At 47.2% G+C, this 19,561-nt stretch overlaps 1 protein-coding gene across 3 annotated transcripts; it reads left to right on the top strand.

The window, feature by feature from the left end:
* The first annotated feature begins 4,428 nt into the window (after positions 1-4,428).
* On the top strand, positions 4,429-17,805 carry RBP4 (retinol binding protein 4). Of its 3 annotated transcripts, none has more exons than XM_075348580.1 (6): positions 4,429-4,519; positions 4,671-4,833; positions 6,970-7,106; positions 9,241-9,347; positions 15,066-15,278; positions 17,509-17,805. In XM_075348580.1, the coding sequence occupies exons 2-6, from the start codon at positions 4,705-4,707 to the stop codon at positions 17,526-17,528; spliced, it is 606 nt and encodes a 201-aa protein (XP_075204695.1). In that variant the 5' UTR covers positions 4,429-4,519; positions 4,671-4,704; the 3' UTR covers positions 17,529-17,805. The 3 variants fall into 3 exon arrangements, with proteins under 3 accessions (XP_075204695.1, XP_075204697.1, XP_075204696.1); XM_075348582.1 differs by having other exon boundaries at positions 4,430-4,519; positions 4,674-4,833; XM_075348581.1 differs by lacking the exon at positions 4,429-4,519 and having other exon boundaries at positions 4,549-4,833.
* Positions 17,806-19,561: the final 1,756 nt, after the last annotated feature.

The following is a 19,561-nucleotide window of genomic DNA, read 5'->3' as shown; positions in this document are numbered from 1 at the left end:
TGGTGCAGAGTGTTCCTAGGGTTTTGATTAACTTGTTCTTAGCAACACCGAAGGCCAGGGACCCGTAACCAAGGAGGAGATGGATATCATGCAGAAGGGCAGATTGCACAATTCCCTGTGACGACCTGATAGGCCAGGGCGTCACATATTCACACATAGGCAGAGACCTGATAGTCATACGGAGAAGCTACCGGGCCAATGTAATGCTTGAGTATGATATGGGCGGCACGGTGGCTCAGTGGATAGCACTGCAGCCTTGCAGCGCTGGGGTCCTGGGTTCAAATCCCACCAAGGACACCATCTGCAAGGAGTTTGTATGTTCTCCCCGTGTTTGCGTGGGTTTCCTCCGGGTACTCCGGTTTCCTCCCACACTCCAAAAGACATACAGATAGGGACTCTAGATTGTGAGCCCCAATGGGGACAGTGTTGCAAATGTATGTAAAGCGCTGTGGAATTAATAGCGCTATATAAAATGAATAAAATTATTATTATTATATTGATGAAGCTTAGGCTTTTCTAGAAAATAATTTTATCTACAGCCAGCCACAAGAAGTCTTGAATCAACAAAAGAGGACCTAGACTTTTTACGCGACCAGTTCACCACCACTGAGGTGAATATTGCTGGGTTTATAACTGGGATGTAAAATGAAGAAACAAGGACGGGACCTGCCTTGGACTAGTCAAACGAGGTACATGGTCCCCTGTCGGCGTTTCAAAGTGTTTTTCCTGAAATTCTGCAGCGCTTCAGAGTAGAATATATATGTTTGCAGTAGCGCAGCCTGTTTCTGATTCACGTTGCGCGCGGTTTGGGAAGCATGAAGCCAGGTTCTCTTAAAGTCTACTCATACACTTACTTACTTTTGAAGCCCCCTAGGCACCAGGGTCCAGGTGCAATTGCAACTTCTGCACCTATTGATGTTTTTCCCCTGCTCTTTGGTCCATGCATCCTTGTTGGGAGCAAATATGAAGACGAAATATCATATACCAATGCATTTACTCTCATTATATGAATGTATGTGACCAAGAGAGTCCCAATAACTAATAAGCCTCAGTTCACACTCCTGCCTGAGACAGCATTCAGGACACCTATGGGCAGTCGAAGCAGATTTGAGAAAAAGAATAGCTCTGCATTTAGTACTATTTTTCCTGTCAAAATGATGGAAAGTTCAACAGAACATAATGGATCCTATGATAAGTTAATAGGTTGCATTTGGCACCGGTGGTGACGTCTCTCATACAATGGAGCAACAGAGCAATATGGATTCTAGGCTTCCATTATAAGCTGAATCCAAAAATCTATGACTGTCTAGTAAAGACAAGGTATAGTAATCAAAGCTTTATAAAGCCGTGATTTGGAATATGTATTTTTTTCTGTGTTGCCTACACACAAGTTCTCTCAACCTTCAGATGGTCAATAAGTGGTGGACTCCGTTATGGTTGTGCAATGATGCCTCCACCCATAGTTTGTGTTTTGCGAGAGTTTCTTGAGTCAACTAGAAGAAATTATTGTAAGGACCAATCTCCATCTACAGTGGGGAAGATAAGTATTTGATACACTGCTGATTTTGGACGTTTTCCCACCTATAAAGAATAGAGAGGTTTGTAATTGTTATCGGAGGTAACTTCAACTGTGACAGACAGAATAAAAAAAAATCCAGAAAATCCCATTGTATGATTTTTAAATAATTAATTTGCTTTGTATTGCATGAAATACAGTAAGTATATCATACAATACAAAAACAGAACTTAATATTTAGTACAAAAACCTTTGTTTGCTGTTACAGAGGTCAGACGTTTCCTGTGGTTCTTGACCAAGTTTGCTTACACTGCAGCAGACATTTTGTCCCACTCCTCCATACAGATCTTCTTCAGATTTTTCAAGTTTCGGGGCTGTTGCTCGAGAACATTGAGTTGAAACTTCCCTCCAAAGATTTTCTATTGGGTTAAGGTCTGGAGACTGGCTAGGACACTCCAGGACCTTGAAATCCTTCTTACGGAGCCCCTTCTTAGTTCCCCAGGCTGTGTCTTTCAGGTCATTGTCATGCTGGAAGACCCAGCCATGACCCATCTTCAATGCTCTTACTGAAGGAAAGAGGTTGTTGGCCAAAATCCTGCGATACATGACCTCATCCATCCTCCCTTCAATACACCTAAATGCTTCACGGTTAGGACGGCGATCTTGGGGTTATATTCATCCATCTTCTTCCTCCAAACACAGCAAGTGGAGTTGATATCAAAAAGTTCTATTTTGGTCTCATCTGACCATATGACCCTCTCCCATACCTCCTCTGGATCATCGAGATAGTCAATGGTGAACTTAAAATGGGCCTGGACATGTTCTGGTGTGAGCAGGGGGACCTTGCTAGCCCTGCAGGATTTTAATCCATGACAGAGTAGTGTGTTTCTAACGGTAACCTTTGAAACTGTTGTCCCAGTTCTCTTCAGGTCATTGACCAAGTCCTCTTATGGAGTTTTGGGCTGATTCCTGACCTTTCACAGAATCATCCTTACCCCACGAGGCGAGATTTTGCATGGAACCCCAGACTGAGTAAGATTGACAGTCATCTTGTGTTCCGTCCGTTTTCTCATAATTGTGCCAACAGTTGTTGCCTTCTCACCAAGCTGCTTGCCTATTGTCCTGTAGCTCATCCCAACCTTGTGCAGGTCTACAATTTTGTTCCTGGTGTCCCTAGAAAGCTTTTTGAGCTTAGCCATGGTGGAGAGTTTGGAGAATGATTGAGTGTGTGGACAGGTCTTTTATACAGGTAACAAGTTCAAATAGGTGCAATTAATACAGGTAATGAGTGCAGAGTAGGAGAGCTTCTTAAAGAAAAAGAAATAACAGGTCTGTGAGAGCCAGAATTTTTGCTGGTTAGTAGATGATCAAATTCTTATTTTATGCAATAAAATGAAAATTAATTATTTAAGAATAATAGAATGATTTTTTGGATTTTTTTACTTTGTCTGCCACAGTTGAAGTGTAACTACAGTAAAAATTACAGAGCTCTCCCATCCTTTGTAGGTGGGAAAACTTGGAACATTGGCAGTGTATCAAATACTTATTTCCCCCACTGTATACAGGACCCATGTATCCGTCTCCCTCCTCCGACATCAGACATGTTGTGTGACTTCTACCTAGTGACCACCCTAGGGATATGCACCATGTCCAGTCTGCCCCTGCCCCTATTTAGTACTTTTGGATGAGCAGCACGTATTGGATGCATCTCAGAAGTCTTAGGCGGGCTTTGCACATTGCGACATCGCAAGCCGATGCTGCGATGTCGCACGCGATAGGTCCCGCCCCTGTCGCTATCTTGTGATAGCTGGCGTAGCGATAATTATCGCTACACCAGCTTCACATGCACTCACCTGCCCTGCGACCGTCGCTCTGGACGGCGACCCGCCTCCTTCCTAAGGGGGCGGGTCGTGCGGTGTCACAGCGACGTCACACGGCAGGCGGCCAATGGCGGCGGAGGGGCGGAGATGAGCAGGATGTAAACATTCCGCCCACCTCCTTCCTTCCGTATAGCCACTGGCGGCAGGTAGGAGATGTTCCTCGCTCCTGCGGCTTCACACACAGCGATGTGTGCTGCCGCAGGAACGAGGAACTACATCGTACCTGTCGCGGCACCGGCATTATGGAAATGTCGGAGCCTGCACCAATGATACGATAATGACGCTTTTGCGCTCGTTCATAGTATCATCTAGGATTTACACACTACGACATCGCAAGTGACGCCGGATGTGCGTCACTTTCGATTTGACCCCACCGACATCGCACCTGCGATGTCGTAGTGTGCAAAGCCGCCCTTAATTTTAGGATGGTCTCATCAGTGTCAGATGCCTTTTTTGCCTCAATTATGTAATTACTAAATAAATAGCCCACACCAATGGCTGACGCCACCTTGAAGGGGTCGCATTAATATTCAGGCTGACGCTGCAGACACCGCAGAGACCTAGGATTTTATATGCCGGTATTAATGCCAAAACAAATCATGGAGTGAAGAGCTTGAACTTGTCCTGAGAGACGCCAGAAGGAAACATGATGGAAAAGTTGTGTTTGTATGTGAAGGACAGAACAAAACAGAGCCGCTCTTTAACAGGACTGCACATGAATGGAGTTTATGTGCCCTCCCGGGGAGCTGGGTCACTGCCAAACACCTCCGAACCACAGACTAGGCTCCCAAATATGTTTTGGCGAACCCTTCTCCGCTGCTCTATGTTCTTTCACAGGGTGTCATATTTTCTTTCCTTATGACATTGCTGTAGGGTTTTTGTTTTTTTCTCTCCTTTTTTGTGTGCAAGTGATGGGTTGGGGTTAAAGTGCACGGTTTGATGTTATGCAAGTTTGTTGAAGTGGGCCTCTATCCAGATAGGACTGGATGTAGCGCGCGGCTTATAACTTAGGTCTTTTACCTTGTGCTGATGATGTTACGAAACCGTGTGAGTGCAGAGGTATATAAACCTCCCAGACATTGCATTCCAGGGTTTCTTACATCTGGAAGCAGCTGGACTTTCTGTAAGCTTCTCCTTTATCTATAGCTCAATCTATACTTATTAGAACACTTACTTTACTTCTTTAGCTTTCTTTTATATTTCATTTATATACAACCTTTGATTCCTTTTTTTGTTTTTACATTTTTTTTCTTTTGTTCTTTTTTTTTCTGAAGTAGATTCTATACCTGATCTTAGAGAGGCGCAAAGATGGACCTAAAGGTGTTTGGGCTGTTAATTGCCCTTTGTTATTTTGGGAGCTCCGAGGCCTTCAGATTTCATGAGAGAGATTGCAGCGTGAGCAACTTCAGGGTGATGCCAAATTTTGACAAAACTCGGGTACGTTCTCATCTGTTTTTTGGACTTTTGTGACATATTGTATCTCCAAGGTTGGATTTATATGATGGTATGGCATCTGATGCGAGTGAATCGGATGTGCTATGCTAATGACCCTCGGCTCCCACTGTCCTACCACTACCAGTGAGCCGAGTGGCATGCCACTGTGAGCCGATCCTGAGATTGTATCACAGCTGCGGAGGAGAGGGAGGGGTTAATCTCCCTATTTCTTCCATTGTCAGCCTGTGCGTATATCACACTGCACTCGGATATCATCTTAGTGCAGTCCGATGTTTCACTCACACCCATAGACTTGTATGGGTGCGAGTGACATGTTTCTCGCTGACAATCACAGCATGCTGCGACTTTTTGCTCATCCAGAATCTGGATGACAAAAAAGCGGACCATCTGTTCTCCCTCACTGAATAACATTGGTCCGAATGCAATGCGACATTTTCTCACATTGCACTCATCCGAGTCATACGCTCATGTGAGTGTACCCTAAAACAGGAGGAATTATTAGAATAATTCTTATCACTTTTCTACAAATTACAAGTCAGGTACAATAGGCAGTTGTTGTATTGGGTCAACCTTGGCTTAGGGCAGCACCAGCCACTAACACCGTCATCTACTATTTTATGTGATAAACCTCCATAACCTGCCTGAAAAAAATGCATATGCATATTCATGGATAATCAAAAATGCAACATGCCCAACAGGTGATTTTAACAATTCCGAACATTCATCGGCCAGTCCCCGTATGTTTCGATGGTCATAATCGGCCATTACATTCAACTTCAGTCCAATGTGTATGGCCTCCCTTATACCAATTCTATTATCTCTACGTACAAACTGCATCCTGTCCTTTGTAGTGATATGTAGAGGACACATTGACCGGGGGACAGGATAAACTGATATCACATGTACGTTTGTAAGTACAAAGATAGCAGATGTCGAGTAGTTGAATTTGTCGCTCAGGTTTGTGTTTTATTGTAATTTGTAAAAAGTCTGTAATAACCTACTGAAAATAACAAATTCAGCTCTGCTACTTCAGTAGAACATAGAACTTGACGTTTTATGCACAACGTGCGGTTATGTGCTTACTATGGCGCCCCCTGGTGTTCACTTGTTCCTTAGCCTATATTCACACATTGGGTTTTTGCATCCTATTTTATGTGTTTTTATGCAAATTAGAAGCTGCTTTTTACAGAGACAGAAAAAGCTATTAGGCTATGTTCACACCGGGCTTTTTTGCATGCTTTTTTAATTGGTTTTATGCAAATACATGCTAATAAAACACTACTTTTAGCCGATGATATTCCAGAAATCTCATGCACACACACTCTTGCATTTTTTTTCCTGCCTGAAATAGCAAGCTGCTTGTTTTTTGCTGCTTTTTTTTTAAAAAAGAAACAACATGCCAATTCTTTCCGCGTTTTCCTGAGTTTTTTCACCCCCATACAAAGCAATGAGGAAGGGAAAAAACACTGTAAAAATGCCAGACAAAAATGCAACAAAACCATAGATTATTTCTTGCCAAAAGATGAAGTTTTGCTACAGTTTTACTGCAGAAAAAAATACAGTAAAAATGCCCTGTGTGTACATAGCCTTAGATTTCAGAAATCTCATGCACTAGAATGCTTTTTTTTAAAAAAAAAAACAAAACAAAAAACTACAACATGTCAGTTCAGTATTTTTGCAATTAAATGCAATAAAAGCAATCAGAGTGCACAAAAGTTGCAAAAAACGGAGAACTTAAAGGGAACCTTGTGCAAAACATAGTCCTGTCTGCAGGTTATAGAACCAAAGGAGCTGATTGGATTAATATTTTGTATTTGTGGAGAAACATTACATCAAACAAAGAATGTACTCATTTAGACTTCTGCTTAGTTTGGGCATAAGGATTACAGTGGGCTGGACTTTATAAATGAGAGAGCTGTCAATCACTGCTTAGCACCGCCCACTGGACTCCTAAATCCAGAATGAGATTGTTCTAATCCTTTCAACTTGGTGGATCGTCTTTAAATGGAAGTCCAGGACTGATTTCTAAAGTTAGTATCTTCTTGTATAAACCATACATTTGTGCATATCTTTTCTTATATACAGTATATCATGTTCCAATATTATGTTTCTTTTTAGTATGCTGGGACTTGGTATGCAGTAGCCAAGAAGGACCCAGAAGGACTCTTTCTTCTTGATAACATAGTGGCTAAATTCAGTGTCGATGAAAATGGAAAAATGACAGCAACAGCTAAAGGCAGAGTCGTCATCTTCCAGTAAGTAACTCTATATTTCCACCCATCCCCTTTTGGTCCACTTAGCCAGGTCCCATACTATCTCTCCCAGGTACATATGATCATTTGTTATGGCCAAGCATGTTTTAGGGACGTTGGCGAGAGCTTCCTCCTGACAGCTCTGGTTGTGGCTTATCTCCTGGAGAACAAAGGAGTCGGGCATTAACGTTTTTAGAATGTTGGCATCGACGAGTTCGGGTGACTTTAATCTGATGTACATGGGATCGACGTTTATAGACGTTCCCCATTCAGAACCTTTATTCATTAGACAGTGGAGTGTGGCTACAAAGATCTCATTTTAGACAGTTTATTGACTTTAGCTATGTAATACTTCATATCCCCGACGTGGTGTTATAGGGAAGTTGACCATTTGTCTCAAGATTCTTAGAGCTGATCACTAGAGGTTTTAGCACCAAAACATTCTACCATCAAGTTATTATAAGGTTAAGTTAACAAAAAGAAATCGGCCAGATCTAATTAGTCATATAAAGATTTCATATTGGCATGCTAGTTTTTTAAAAAAAACAATGTTAGGAGACTAACATTACTACTGTAACCTATAACTTGTGAGGAACCATCCATGGAGCCTTGTTGAAGGTTTAATAAGTGGTTCCGGGTTGTAAACAAGATTAAGGTCCCCATACACATTAGATAGCTTTTGGATGAACAATCAGTTCTCCACAGATATTTTTCCTGAAACTCCCGTACCTAGGAACACTTGGCTGGATGAGAACTCCTGTGTTTTCTGTGAGAGAGCTGATACTAGACTAAAGGATCAGCCACTGAATTTCAGCTGTTAAGGAGGCCTTAGTACAGGTTCAGCTGACTTGAGTCTAATTTTTATGGGGGCCTTTAAAACCAAGATATAAGCTTCCTTACAGGATAGAATTATATTTTATGGGTATAAAATACCAGTACCGTTACATCCTAAATCATGTCGGGGTAATCACCACTGGCAGCTGCAGTGAGGCGGCGGTGATCCCTGCACATGTCTGCTGATTTAAACAGCAGACATGTGTGCCTCGCAGACGCAGGTGGATACGAGATGCACACATGTGACACCACAATTTAAATGGCTGCAGCAGAGAACGTGCCTTTCCCCGCCACCATCGGAGGCCCCGTGACTCGATCACGGGGAGCCGATGGTTGCCATAATAGTGACGGGTCATGTGATGATTCCTGTTGTTATCATGACATATTTCCTGTTAGAGCCGACAGAGCGCCGGCTCCAACAGGAACGTTGAATATCTGCTGATCAGAGCTGTGCAGCTCTGAGAAGTAAACAAGTGATGAGACTGCTGATCCTTATAGTCCCCTAGAGGAACTAATAAAATTTAAAAAAAAGTAAAAGAAAAGTTTTAAAAAATTAAAAGAAATAAAAAAAACTAAAAGTTCAAATCACCCCCCCCATTCACCCCTCTGAAAATTAAACAATAAAAAAATGAAAAATATACATATATTTGGTATTGTTACGTTCAGAACTTCCTGATCTATCAAAATATAAAATCAATTAACCTGATTGGTAAACAGCAGAGTGGAAAAAAAATCCAAATGCCAAAATTATATTTTTTGGTTGTCTCAAATTTTGAGCAAAATGCAATAACAAGCGTTGAAAATGGCATATCTTTGCAAAAATGGTACCACGTCAGCTTGGGACACAAAAAATGAGCTGCATATCCCAACAAATGAGAATGCTAGAGGGTTGTGGAAAATGGCGCAAAAAGTGCGCCATTTTTTTGAGACAAATTTCTGAATTTTTTTCACCTTTTATATAAAAGTAAACCTAATACATGTTTGGTATCCACGGATTCAAACCTACCTGAGGCATCACACCGACACATCGGTTTTACCATATAGTGAACACGGTGCATAAAATGCCCCCAAAACAATCGAGCAATCGTATTTTTTTGCAATTTTTCCGCACTTGGAATTATTTTGCTGTTTTTCCAGGGCACTCTATGGTTAAACTCCTGGTTTCATTTAAAAGTACAACTCGCCCCTCAAAAATCAAGCCCAATATAGGAAGATTGATGGTAAAATAAAAATGTTATAGCTCTTGGACAAATGGGCGCAATCAAGGGGCTAGTATACATCTAACTACTGGTATTTTTTTCAGGTCCATGGAATTGTGTGCTGAAATGGTGGGCACATTCCAAGAGACAGATGACCCCGCTAAATTCACAATGAAGTATTACGGTGCCCTTTCATTCCTTGAAAAGGGACGTAAGTAAATCATTTCAGAATTTCCACAGTTTATAATCATGTAACAAAGGCCCCTGATGAAGAAGGGGCGAAACGCGCATTGGGTGTGACAGTGATACGTGGACACAAGTGGTCATGAACAGAAACACTTTAGCAATTTGTACATGTTTTATTTTTTGGGTAGTTAGGCAGTTTATATAGGATTACGGGCCAAATTTGTGAAGCCCCACAGGTGTTGTATCGGTGCATACCTTCAGGGACTCCACGTAGCTGGATCTCCGTCACTGGTAGGAAATCTTCTGTTTTTGATCGTGACGCCACTCTCAGTATTGCGGCCAGTAGGGACCGCCACTGCAGGTTGAGGGTCGCCTGGGGCTGATGGTGTGTGCAGTTAGATGTAGGAGCCTCCTGAGAGTGAGGCAAGCCCCAGGGCCCTGTGTAAAGCTGTAGTACCACAAGTCGCAGAATGACCACACACAGGCAGAGTGTCTTTCAGGGTTTTTACTCACTTCAGGTGGCAGGGTGAGTAACCCGGGCGTAGCTGGGATGAACCAGGTGGGAACCAGGTATCCTTCCGGCTGACTGTATGAGGGTGACTACAAACTCGCCTTCCTTAGCCCTTGGTGGTTTGGGGTGACCCCGACTTTGAGTCCCTATGGGGGTCACCCAGGGAAGATGCTCCAAGCCTCTCTCCCCTTCTTGTTTTGCCGTGTGCTTGTTCCCCGGGCCAGGCCACTCCAGCCTCTTGCCTCCTGTGACCTATGGGCCCTACTTGCGGTTACGTGGCTGCGGCTTTTGGTTGTTGTGGTGTGGGCTGTAAGAGCCCCACACCGGCAGGTTTAGCAGGGAAAGGTGAATCTATCCTCGCTTCGGGATCTGCCGCCCGGTTGGGCCTGGTGCTCTCTAGAAGTCTCCTTACTTCCCACTCCGTGCACTCTCTAGCTGAAGCTGGCTTTCAGGCAGCACTCCTAGTTGACCGTTCTCCCCCGTCTGTAGTCACTGCGCGGGCGCTGTTAGACAGCATCAGCCCCACAGGTCTGCTCCTCACTGAGCCCTCTGGAGTTCTCCTTCTAACTGACTCACTGCTCCTCCTCTCCTGTTCTTGCCTACGCCACCTAGCAACCAGACTCTCCACCACACCCCTTGAGAGGAGATGGAGGCTTTTAACCCCCTGCCACTATTCCAGTGGAGGTATAGGCTTTGCCCCCTCCTGGGATCCCCAGGGGTCCTCTCATGGGTACATGTGTGAGACCTGATCACTATGCGCCTGTGTTCCACACCCCTGTCAGCCTTCTGGATTACCTGTATTGTACTGTCCCCAGCATGGGTGCAGTACTCAGTGGTGCCTGACCAGGTCAGGGGCGCCACATTCCCCCTTAGTTATCACCAGCACGTCCTCGGGCTGCAAGACAACATTTTAAAATGCATAAAACATTAAAACATGTAAAACATTTAAAAGCACCAGGTATCAGACATCACCACCCTCCACCCACAAGTCCGTTAACCCACCCAAAACCCTCTCAGGAGGCAGGTCACCGGTCCTGTTGGTAACCAGGTCTGGGCCATCCGTTTCCCCAGACCTTTCCTCCAATCTTCCTCTCCCGTTGGCCGCGACTTCAGCCACTTCTGGCAGGATGTAGAGGCGGCTTTCATGGGCTGGTGGTTTCAGGGTATACCTGGCCTGGTGGATCCGCGCCTTCAGCCTCTTCTGGCAGGATGCAGAGGCGGCCTCCACAGTTGGTGCTGGCCAGGTACCCTCTTTGTGGTGGTGAGCCAAGGCCCCATAAACAGGCGTGCTCTCTGGTCGCAGGTGAGCCAAGGCCCTTTTCTACGGACGGGCCCCCCTGGTTGCAGACGAGCCAAGCCCCTAAACAGGCTGGCCCTGGTGGTGGTGCCACTGGTGTAACTATTTACACTGCGAGAGTTTGTGGCTATAGCAAGTTCATAGCCTTGAAGTTTATTTCTCACAATAGTTTTTGTGGGCGCATTTCTTTAACGTTGCAAACAAAACTTTTCAAACTTTAACTGGTCAAAACTTCTTACTTTCCTTTACTTTACTTTTTACTCCTCTTTTTCACTAGGGCGAGGGCACGTAGGGCACTGGCACCTGTGACTTTCCTGCTCTTTGTCTCTGTCTTCATCTGTGGTTGCCTCATCTATAGGTTCTGTGTCTTTCCTTTCTTGGTCTGCATCTGATTCCTTTTCTGTATCTGTTTCTTTATCTCTGTCTTGTCTTTCTTGTCTTTCTTGTCTTTCTTGTCTTTCTTGTCTTTCTTGTCTTTCTTGTCTTTCTTGTCTTTCTTGTTGCAGGGGATGGCTGTAAGGTTTGTTGGGACAGAGCGTTACGTCCAGAGCATACAATCCTCTTTCGCCTTGATGCAGGGTGAACTGAACGGAATCTCCCATCTTTAGATTTCTGCAAGGGTGTCCTCTTGGCAGATGAGCGTTCACATCTCTGCGGTTTACAAATATCCCTTCTTTTATTCCTGGTGCTACAACGAATCCATAGCCGCTTTTCAGATTAAAGTCTTCCACTACGCCATAACACAGGGGTCCTCTAGCCTGGCTTTTGGACTCTCTCAACAAACGCTTCTCCTTTAGGTCTCTGGCGGTGACTGCTCTCTGTTCAGGAGACTGTGGTGCTGGAGCAAACTGTGTTCTTCTGCGCCGTGTCTTGCGGGCTGGATCCATGCCTGTGGGCTCCCAGGTGAAGCTCTTAGGCAGCTCTTCTTCTGCAGAGGGGGTCAGGTCCTCCTCGTCCCAGCGGGAGTATGGCAGCATTTCCGGCTCTGAATACACAACTGCTACTGGTGGCACTGGAGTCGGAGTCAACCCTTCTGCTTCCTGGCCTCCTCTCCCCCTTAGTTCTTCCTGGCACTCCAGCTGTGGCAGTGCCGGGGATGGCTGCTCTTCGGCCGGCCCAGGTGAGGGACTCCTTGGTGTAGCTGCTGCAGGAGTTAGCAGGAGACTCTTTGGGGTATGCGGAGGGGGTATGTACTGGCTCACCAACCATTGTGGAAATTTGGCCTCCAGGTCAGCCTTCATCTGCCAATATGCAGGGTCTTCACCCACCGTGGGCTGCCTATCAGGAACCTCTGTGGACCGGGGAGCGGTGTCTGCTCTGGCCTTACAGGCCGGGGTAAATGCTGAGGTAGTCTTTTCTTGGCGGGCCGCGCCTGGCATGGCGGCGGCCTGGTCTTGGCGGGCCGCGCCCTGTATGGCGGCGGCCTGGTCTTGGCGGGCCGCGCCCGGGATGGCGGCGGCCTGGTCTTGGCGGGCCGCGCCTGGCATGGCGGCGGCCTGGATCAGTGTCGCTGTTGCAGGGGGCTCTGTGCAGGCTGGGCTGGACGTCGCTGCAGCAGTCTGGGCTTGGCGGGCCGCGCCCTGTATGGCGGCGGCCTGGTCTTGGCGGGCCGCGCCCAGGATGGCGGCGGCCTGGTCCTGGCGGGCCGGGCAGGGCATCGCTGCAGGGACTGGGTCTTGGAGGGCCGCACCTGGCGTGGCTGCGGCCTGCTTCAGCGTCGCCGCACCGGACGCCTCTTCAGGGACCGCGGACGTGGCAGCAGGGGTCGGGGCACTTGCGCGAGCCGGGGCATCATTCGACTCACCCGTTGTTGGTAGCACTGGGGTCTGCGTCGTCGCCGTCCCGCCTGACACCCGGCGCGCAGCTCTCCCTTCATAGGCCCGAACCGCCGCGGTCATCTCCTGCAGTTCCATCCGTTCCTCCCGAATCTGCTCCACGACCCGGGTCTCCAGCCGGTTGCAAAACTGGGCCAGCTCTCGGTACCACCAGGCAGCGGAGCCTGGTTCTGGGTTCCTGCGGTCAGACGCCATTTCTTCTGCGCCGTCTTCTGCACGGTCTCCCAGCAGTGGACTCTTCGCTGCCTCCTGTAACAAGCTGTCCAGTTTCTGCTCTGCCTCTTTCAGCAGCTCCTCTCCCAGCAGCAGGCTTGTGGCTTCCTTTCCTTCCCGCCGTCTCTCGACGCTTCCACTCTCATAGCTGGCAAGGTCAGAACTCTGCAGAGGATCTCTGGGTAGCCACACCTCTTCGTGGGCGGTAACTTCTCCCAGCGCGGGCTGCTGTTGTTTTTCAGCGCGCTTTTCATGGTGGCAATATGGCGGCGCTTCCAATTTTTCAAGCGGACCGCCCAGGCACATGGTCACCTGTCTGAACAGGTCTAGTCCTTATCCTGTTCGTGACGCCAGATGTGAAGCCCCACAGGTGTTGTATCGGTGCATACCTTCAGGGACTCCACGTAGCTGGATCTCCGTCACTGGTAGGAAATCTTCTGTTTTTGATCGTGACGCCACTCTCAGTATTGCGGCCAGTAGGGACCGCCACTGCAGGTTGAGGGTCGCCTGGGGCTGATGGTGTGTGCAGTTAGATGTAGGAGCCTCCTGAGAGTGAGGCAAGCCCCAGGGCCCTGTGTAAAGCTGTAGTACCACAAGTCGCAGAATGACCACACACAGGCAGAGTGTCTTTCAGGGTTTTTACTCACTTCAGGTGGCAGGGTGAGTAACCCGGGCGTAGCTGGGATGAACCAGGTGGGAACCAGGTATCCTTCCGGCTGACTGTATGAGGGTGACTACAAACTCGCCTTCCTTAGCCCTTGGTGGTTTGGGGTGACCCCGACTTTGAGTCCCTATGGGGGTCACCCAGGGAAGATGCTCCAAGCCTCTCTCCCCTTCTTGTTTTGCCGTGTGCTTGTTCCCCGGGCCAGGCCACTCCAGCCTCTTGCCTCCTGTGACCTATGGGCCCTACTTGCGGTTACGTGGCTGCGGCTTTTGGTTGTTGTGGTGTGGGCTGTAAGAGCCCCACACCGGCAGGTTTAGCAGGGAAAGGTGAATCTATCCTCGCTTCGGGATCTGCCGCCCGGTTGGGCCTGGTGCTCTCTAGAAGTCTCCTTACTTCCCACTCCGTGCACTCTCTAGCTGAAGCTGGCTTTCAGGCAGCACTCCTAGTTGACCGTTCTCCCCCGTCTGTAGTCACTGCGCGGGCGCTGTTAGACAGCATCAGCCCCACAGGTCTGCTCCTCACTGAGCCCTCTGGAGTTCTCCTTCTAACTGACTCACTGCTCCTCCTCTCCTGTTCTTGCCTACGCCACCTAGCAACCAGACTCTCCACCACACCCCTTGAGAGGAGATGGAGGCTTTTAACCCCCTGCCACTATTCCAGTGGAGGTATAGGCTTTGCCCCCTCCTGGGATCCCCAGGGGTCCTCTCATGGGTACATGTGTGAGACCTGATCACTATGCGCCTGTGTTCCACACCCCTGTCAGCCTTCTGGATTACCTGTATTGTACTGTCCCCAGCATGGGTGCAGTACTCAGTGGTGCCTGACCAGGTCAGGGGCGCCACAAATTCACCAAAACCGGCGTTGTTCATGAGGGGGCGTATTGGAGTCGGACACCCCTGATTCATGAATTGTCAACACCTGATGAGTGATGTGCGCCATAGGTACTGGAATGAGATTTATGAATTACGGAACGCAACGGCTCATCATTACTTAGATGAGATTACCAATGTTGCATATTACGTTATGTTGACTTTTCATAACACATTAATTTGGGAAATCTCTTGCAATGTAAAAACATAACGTTGTAAGTAGACTGATAGAGGGTAATTGGGCATTATTCTATAGTTTAAATTTTACATGTATGGATACAGACTAGAACCTTAGTGCTAAAAATGTCTATTGTTACTATGTACCATAAATTTTAATGGCCTCCTTATTTTCAGTTGATGACCACTGGGTGGTGGATACTGACTACGACAACTATGCCGTCCACTATTCATGCCGTGAGAGAGATGAAGATGACACATGTATAGACAGCTACTCCTTCATTTTCTCCCGTGATGAAAATGGCCTGACCCCCGAGATACAGAGAATTGTTAGGAGAAGGCAGGAGGAGCTCTGCTTGGACCGAAAATACAGAATTGTTAAACACACCGGTAAGAGGAACGTTACTCATCTTCATATTCTTGTGTATGGCATTGGTAATCGTAAGAGAATTATCATTATAAACTGTGTGAGCAATCGGTGTAGGGGCTCATATTAGTCATATATGTGAAAGAGACTTATGCTTTAGATAAAACAAGATGACTTATTACAGGAGTATTCTTGTCTGAGGAAGTAAGAAATCATTCTATCAATGTGTGTCCAACTCCTGAAACCCCCACCGATCGACAGAGTGGAGGAGTTGTGTACCCCTTCCTCTCCAGACCCCTAGACCGCAGCCAGAAGGAGTTGAATGGAGCTGATGGCCGCGCATGCGCCCTGCTGTTTCATTCAGTCTATGGCACTGATCAGTTCCACACTCGGCCGGGCACAGAGCAGACCAGCACATGCACAACTAGCCGCTCAAATCTACTCCTCTGGGCCATTGTCATGTGGCCAGGAGAGATTGGGGGACACAAGTCCGGCAATATGTGTGCATCTTAGGGGTAAAATGAATGCTGATCTAACAATTTTTCATCTATTCATTGGGAAGATAAGAATGGAGCAGCAGTGGGCATGCACGATGGTTTCTCCATTCATTCCCTATGACACTATTGAGAGCTGCGCGCAGCTATTTCCAGCAGTACCATTGAGAATGAATGGAGCAGCAGTCTGCCATGTGCACTCACACTCTATTTTAACAGAGATAAAAATGCCCCATTCAGGTGATCGGTGCAGGTTCTACTGGTCGAACGCCCCTGGCAATAAGTTTTAATTAGTGAAGAAAACACTATGGTACTCGTAGCTAGTGATGAGTGAGCACTACCATGCTTAGGTGCCCGGTACTTGAACAGGCACTACCGTACCCGGGTAATCAGTACTTGTAACTAGTGAAGAGTAAGTATTACTAAGCTCGGGTGCCCGGTACTCGTAAAACGCAGTTTGATGCTCGCATGGGTGCGACTCGAGTACCCAAGTACAATGGAAGTAAATGAGGGACTCAATCATTTATCCGGAAAATCTTCTGGAAAAATTCTCAAGTCCTCCATTGACCTCCATTATACTCAGTACCAGAGTCGCCCCCATCTGAGCATCAAATTGCGCATTACGACTACAGAGCGTCCAAGCATGGTAGTGTCCGCTCATCACTAGTTACAAGTACTGAGCACCTGAGCATGGTAGTGCCCGCTCATCACTAGTTACGAGTACTGAGCACCCGAGCATGGTAGTGCCCGCTCATCACTAGTTACGAGTACTGAGCACCCGAGCATGGTAGTGCCCGCTCATCACTAGTTACGAGTACTGAGCACCTGAGCATGGTAGTGCCTGCTCATCACTAGTTACGAGTACCGAGCTCCCAAGCATGGTAGTGCCTGTTCATCACTAGTTACAAGTAACGAGCACCCGAGCATGGTAGTGCTCGTTCATCACTGGTTATGAGTACCAAACACTGGGGCATGGTAGTGCCCACTCATCACTAGTTACGAGTATGGAGCACTCAAGCATGGTAGTGCCCGCTCATCACTAGTTATGAGTACTGAGCACCTGAGCATAGTAGTGCCCGCTCATCAATAGTTATGAGTACTGAGCTCCCAAGCATGGTAGTGCTGACTCATTACTAGTTACGAGTAACGAGCACCCGAGCATGGTAGTGCTCGCTCATCACTGGTTACGAGTACTGAGCACCCAAGCATGGTAGTGCCCACTCATCACTAGTTACGAGTACCAAGCACCCGAGCATGGTAGTGCTCCCTGATCACTAGCTACGAGTACAGAGCACCCGAGCATGGTAGCATGCTAAGATGGGGGAATCAATGCAGGAACTAACGCCCTTGTGACTAGTCCCTGCACTCATTAGCATATCATAAAGGATCTTTAGAAATACTTTATCTAAAGCTCTCTTTATCTATGCTACAAGGCAGGAATTACAAATCTGCACCCAGAACTGCTCGTGGTTCTAGGTGCATACTGCCAAAAAGCCCCCAAAATCTTACTAGGGCTTATTTTCGGGTAGGTCTTATTTTCAGGGAAATAGCTGGAGATCAGAACCCTTTCTTGATAGATGTATTTGTGAGTCAGAAAGTGGCCTTCCTCATCTGCAGTACATAGCAATCTGTGGTTTCACTACCTGTGTTGCGGACAAAGTCGCCATTTAGCCACTGACTAATGAAGAGCGTTGTTTCCCGTGTACCCCACACCGGTTATTAACCTCTGTGATTATTCTTCTTGTCTCCCTCCATACAGGATACTGTGAAAGGACATAATATTCACCAGGGACCTTTGGATTTAAAGTTTGCAAAAAAATCCTGCCGTCTTCTGCATCCTATTTTTTTTCCCCAAATATATCTATAATGAACGTTGGATAAGAGGCAACGTATTGATGACCACAACAGCAATGTACATATTTTATATGGTTTAATTGTATGATATTTCTAGCGCACACAAGCTGCCTGATGCTTTCTGTAAAACTTTCCATCGTATGTTTGATTCATCATTCCCAGAAATGAAGCAATAAATATTCGTTTCTACTTTAAAGAAAAAGTTGTCTTTTTTTCTTCATGTGTGTATTTACCTTCATACGATATTACTGTAAAGTTCTCAGACCTGAAATAAACTTGTACGGATTTTGCAGCAGAAAATACCAGCCTTGTGGACTTTACATGATTCATTACCAAAAACGAACCCCTAAGATTTATGTACAGATATGAAATGCTGAACTGAGAGCTCACTCCTGCCTGGCATTGATGTCTCACTCCTGCCTGGCATTGATGTCTTAGTCCTGCCTGGCATTGATGCCTCACTCCTGCCTGGCATTGATGCCTCACTCCTGCCTGGCATTGATGTCTTAGTCCTGCCTGGCATTGATGTCTCACTCCTGCCTGGCATTGATGCCTCACTCCTGCCTGGCATTGATGCCTCACTCCTGCCTGGCATTGATGTCTTAGTCCTGCCTGGCATTGATGTCTCACTCCTGCCTGGCATTGATGTCTCACTCCTGCCTGGCATTGATGCCTCACTCCTGCCTCACATTGATGCCTCACTCCTGCCTCACATTGATGCCTCACTCCTGCCTGGCATTGATGTCTCACTCCTGCCTGGCATTGATGCCTCACTCCTGCCTGGCATTGATGTCTTAGTTCTGCCTGGCATTGATACCTCAATCCTGCCTGGCATTGATGCCTCACTCCTGCCTGGCATTGATGTCTTAGTTCTGCCTGGCATTGATACCTCAATCCTGCCTGGCATTGATGTCTCACTCCTGCCTGGCATTGATGTCTTAGTTCTGCCTGGCATTGATACCTCAATCCTGCCTGGCATTGATGCCTCACTCCTGCCTCACATTGATGCCTCACTCCTGCCTCACATTCATGCCTCACTCCTGCCTGGCATTGATGCCTCACTCCTGCCTGGCATTGATGTCTTAGTCCTGCCTGGCATTGATGCCTCACTCCTGCCTCACATTGATGCCTCACTCCTGCCTCACATTGATGCCTCACTCCTGCCTCACATTCATGCCTCACCCCTGCCTGGCATTGATGCTTCACTCCTGGCTGGCATTGATGCCTCACTTCTGTTCTGCCTCGCATTGATGTGTGACGCCCCTGAACTAGTCAGGGTGTCACAGGGAACTGCACTCCTTGTCTTTATGGTGCAGAACTCACCCTCCATGGTTCTGGGATCCTAACTACTGGTATTGCATCCATCAGCATTCAAATCCTAGTTACACCCCACACCACACCCTGTCAGGCACACCAGTGGGTGGTCTAGATGGAAAAGGGACACCCGCCTAGGGGTCAGGCAGACTGGTGGGAGGGATTATAGTTAGTTCAGTAGTAGCTCTCAGAGAGTGAGGAGCTAGGGGAGTTGTAGCTCCATGGGAGACTTTGGCTAGGTTGGAGACAGTGGTCTGGCACCAGAGGAGTCGGAGACCCGGTCGCAGGGTATTGGAGAAAGGTGCCAGACTTAGTTTTGGAGAATGGTCGGCACCGGAAAATCTAGTAACCGGACTGGTACCTAGCACGGAGGGGTACTGGATCCTAGATCAGGGAGTAGCTTCACGGAACCTGATAATTAACCTGTGGAGGACAGTCTCTTTATGAACTTTCTCCAAGAGCTCAGAGATCGAAGGCACCAACACAACGAGGGGGATAGGGCTTTCCAACTCATGCAGCCCACTGAAATCCCAAGTGTCAGCCATCAAGAGCACGGCTCCTCTATTCAAATACAGAGAGCGGGACCCCGACAGCTTCAGGCCGAGGGGTCACTCAGAAATATCTAAACATCAGTGCAAGTAGGC

This window comes from Anomaloglossus baeobatrachus, chromosome 5, assembly GCF_048569485.1.
Source record: "Anomaloglossus baeobatrachus isolate aAnoBae1 chromosome 5, aAnoBae1.hap1, whole genome shotgun sequence".
In the NCBI taxonomy this organism is placed as follows: Eukaryota; Metazoa; Chordata; class Amphibia; order Anura; family Aromobatidae; genus Anomaloglossus; species Anomaloglossus baeobatrachus.
Note: the sequence above shows the minus strand (reverse complement) of the source record. Positions and strands in the feature narration are given on the sequence as shown.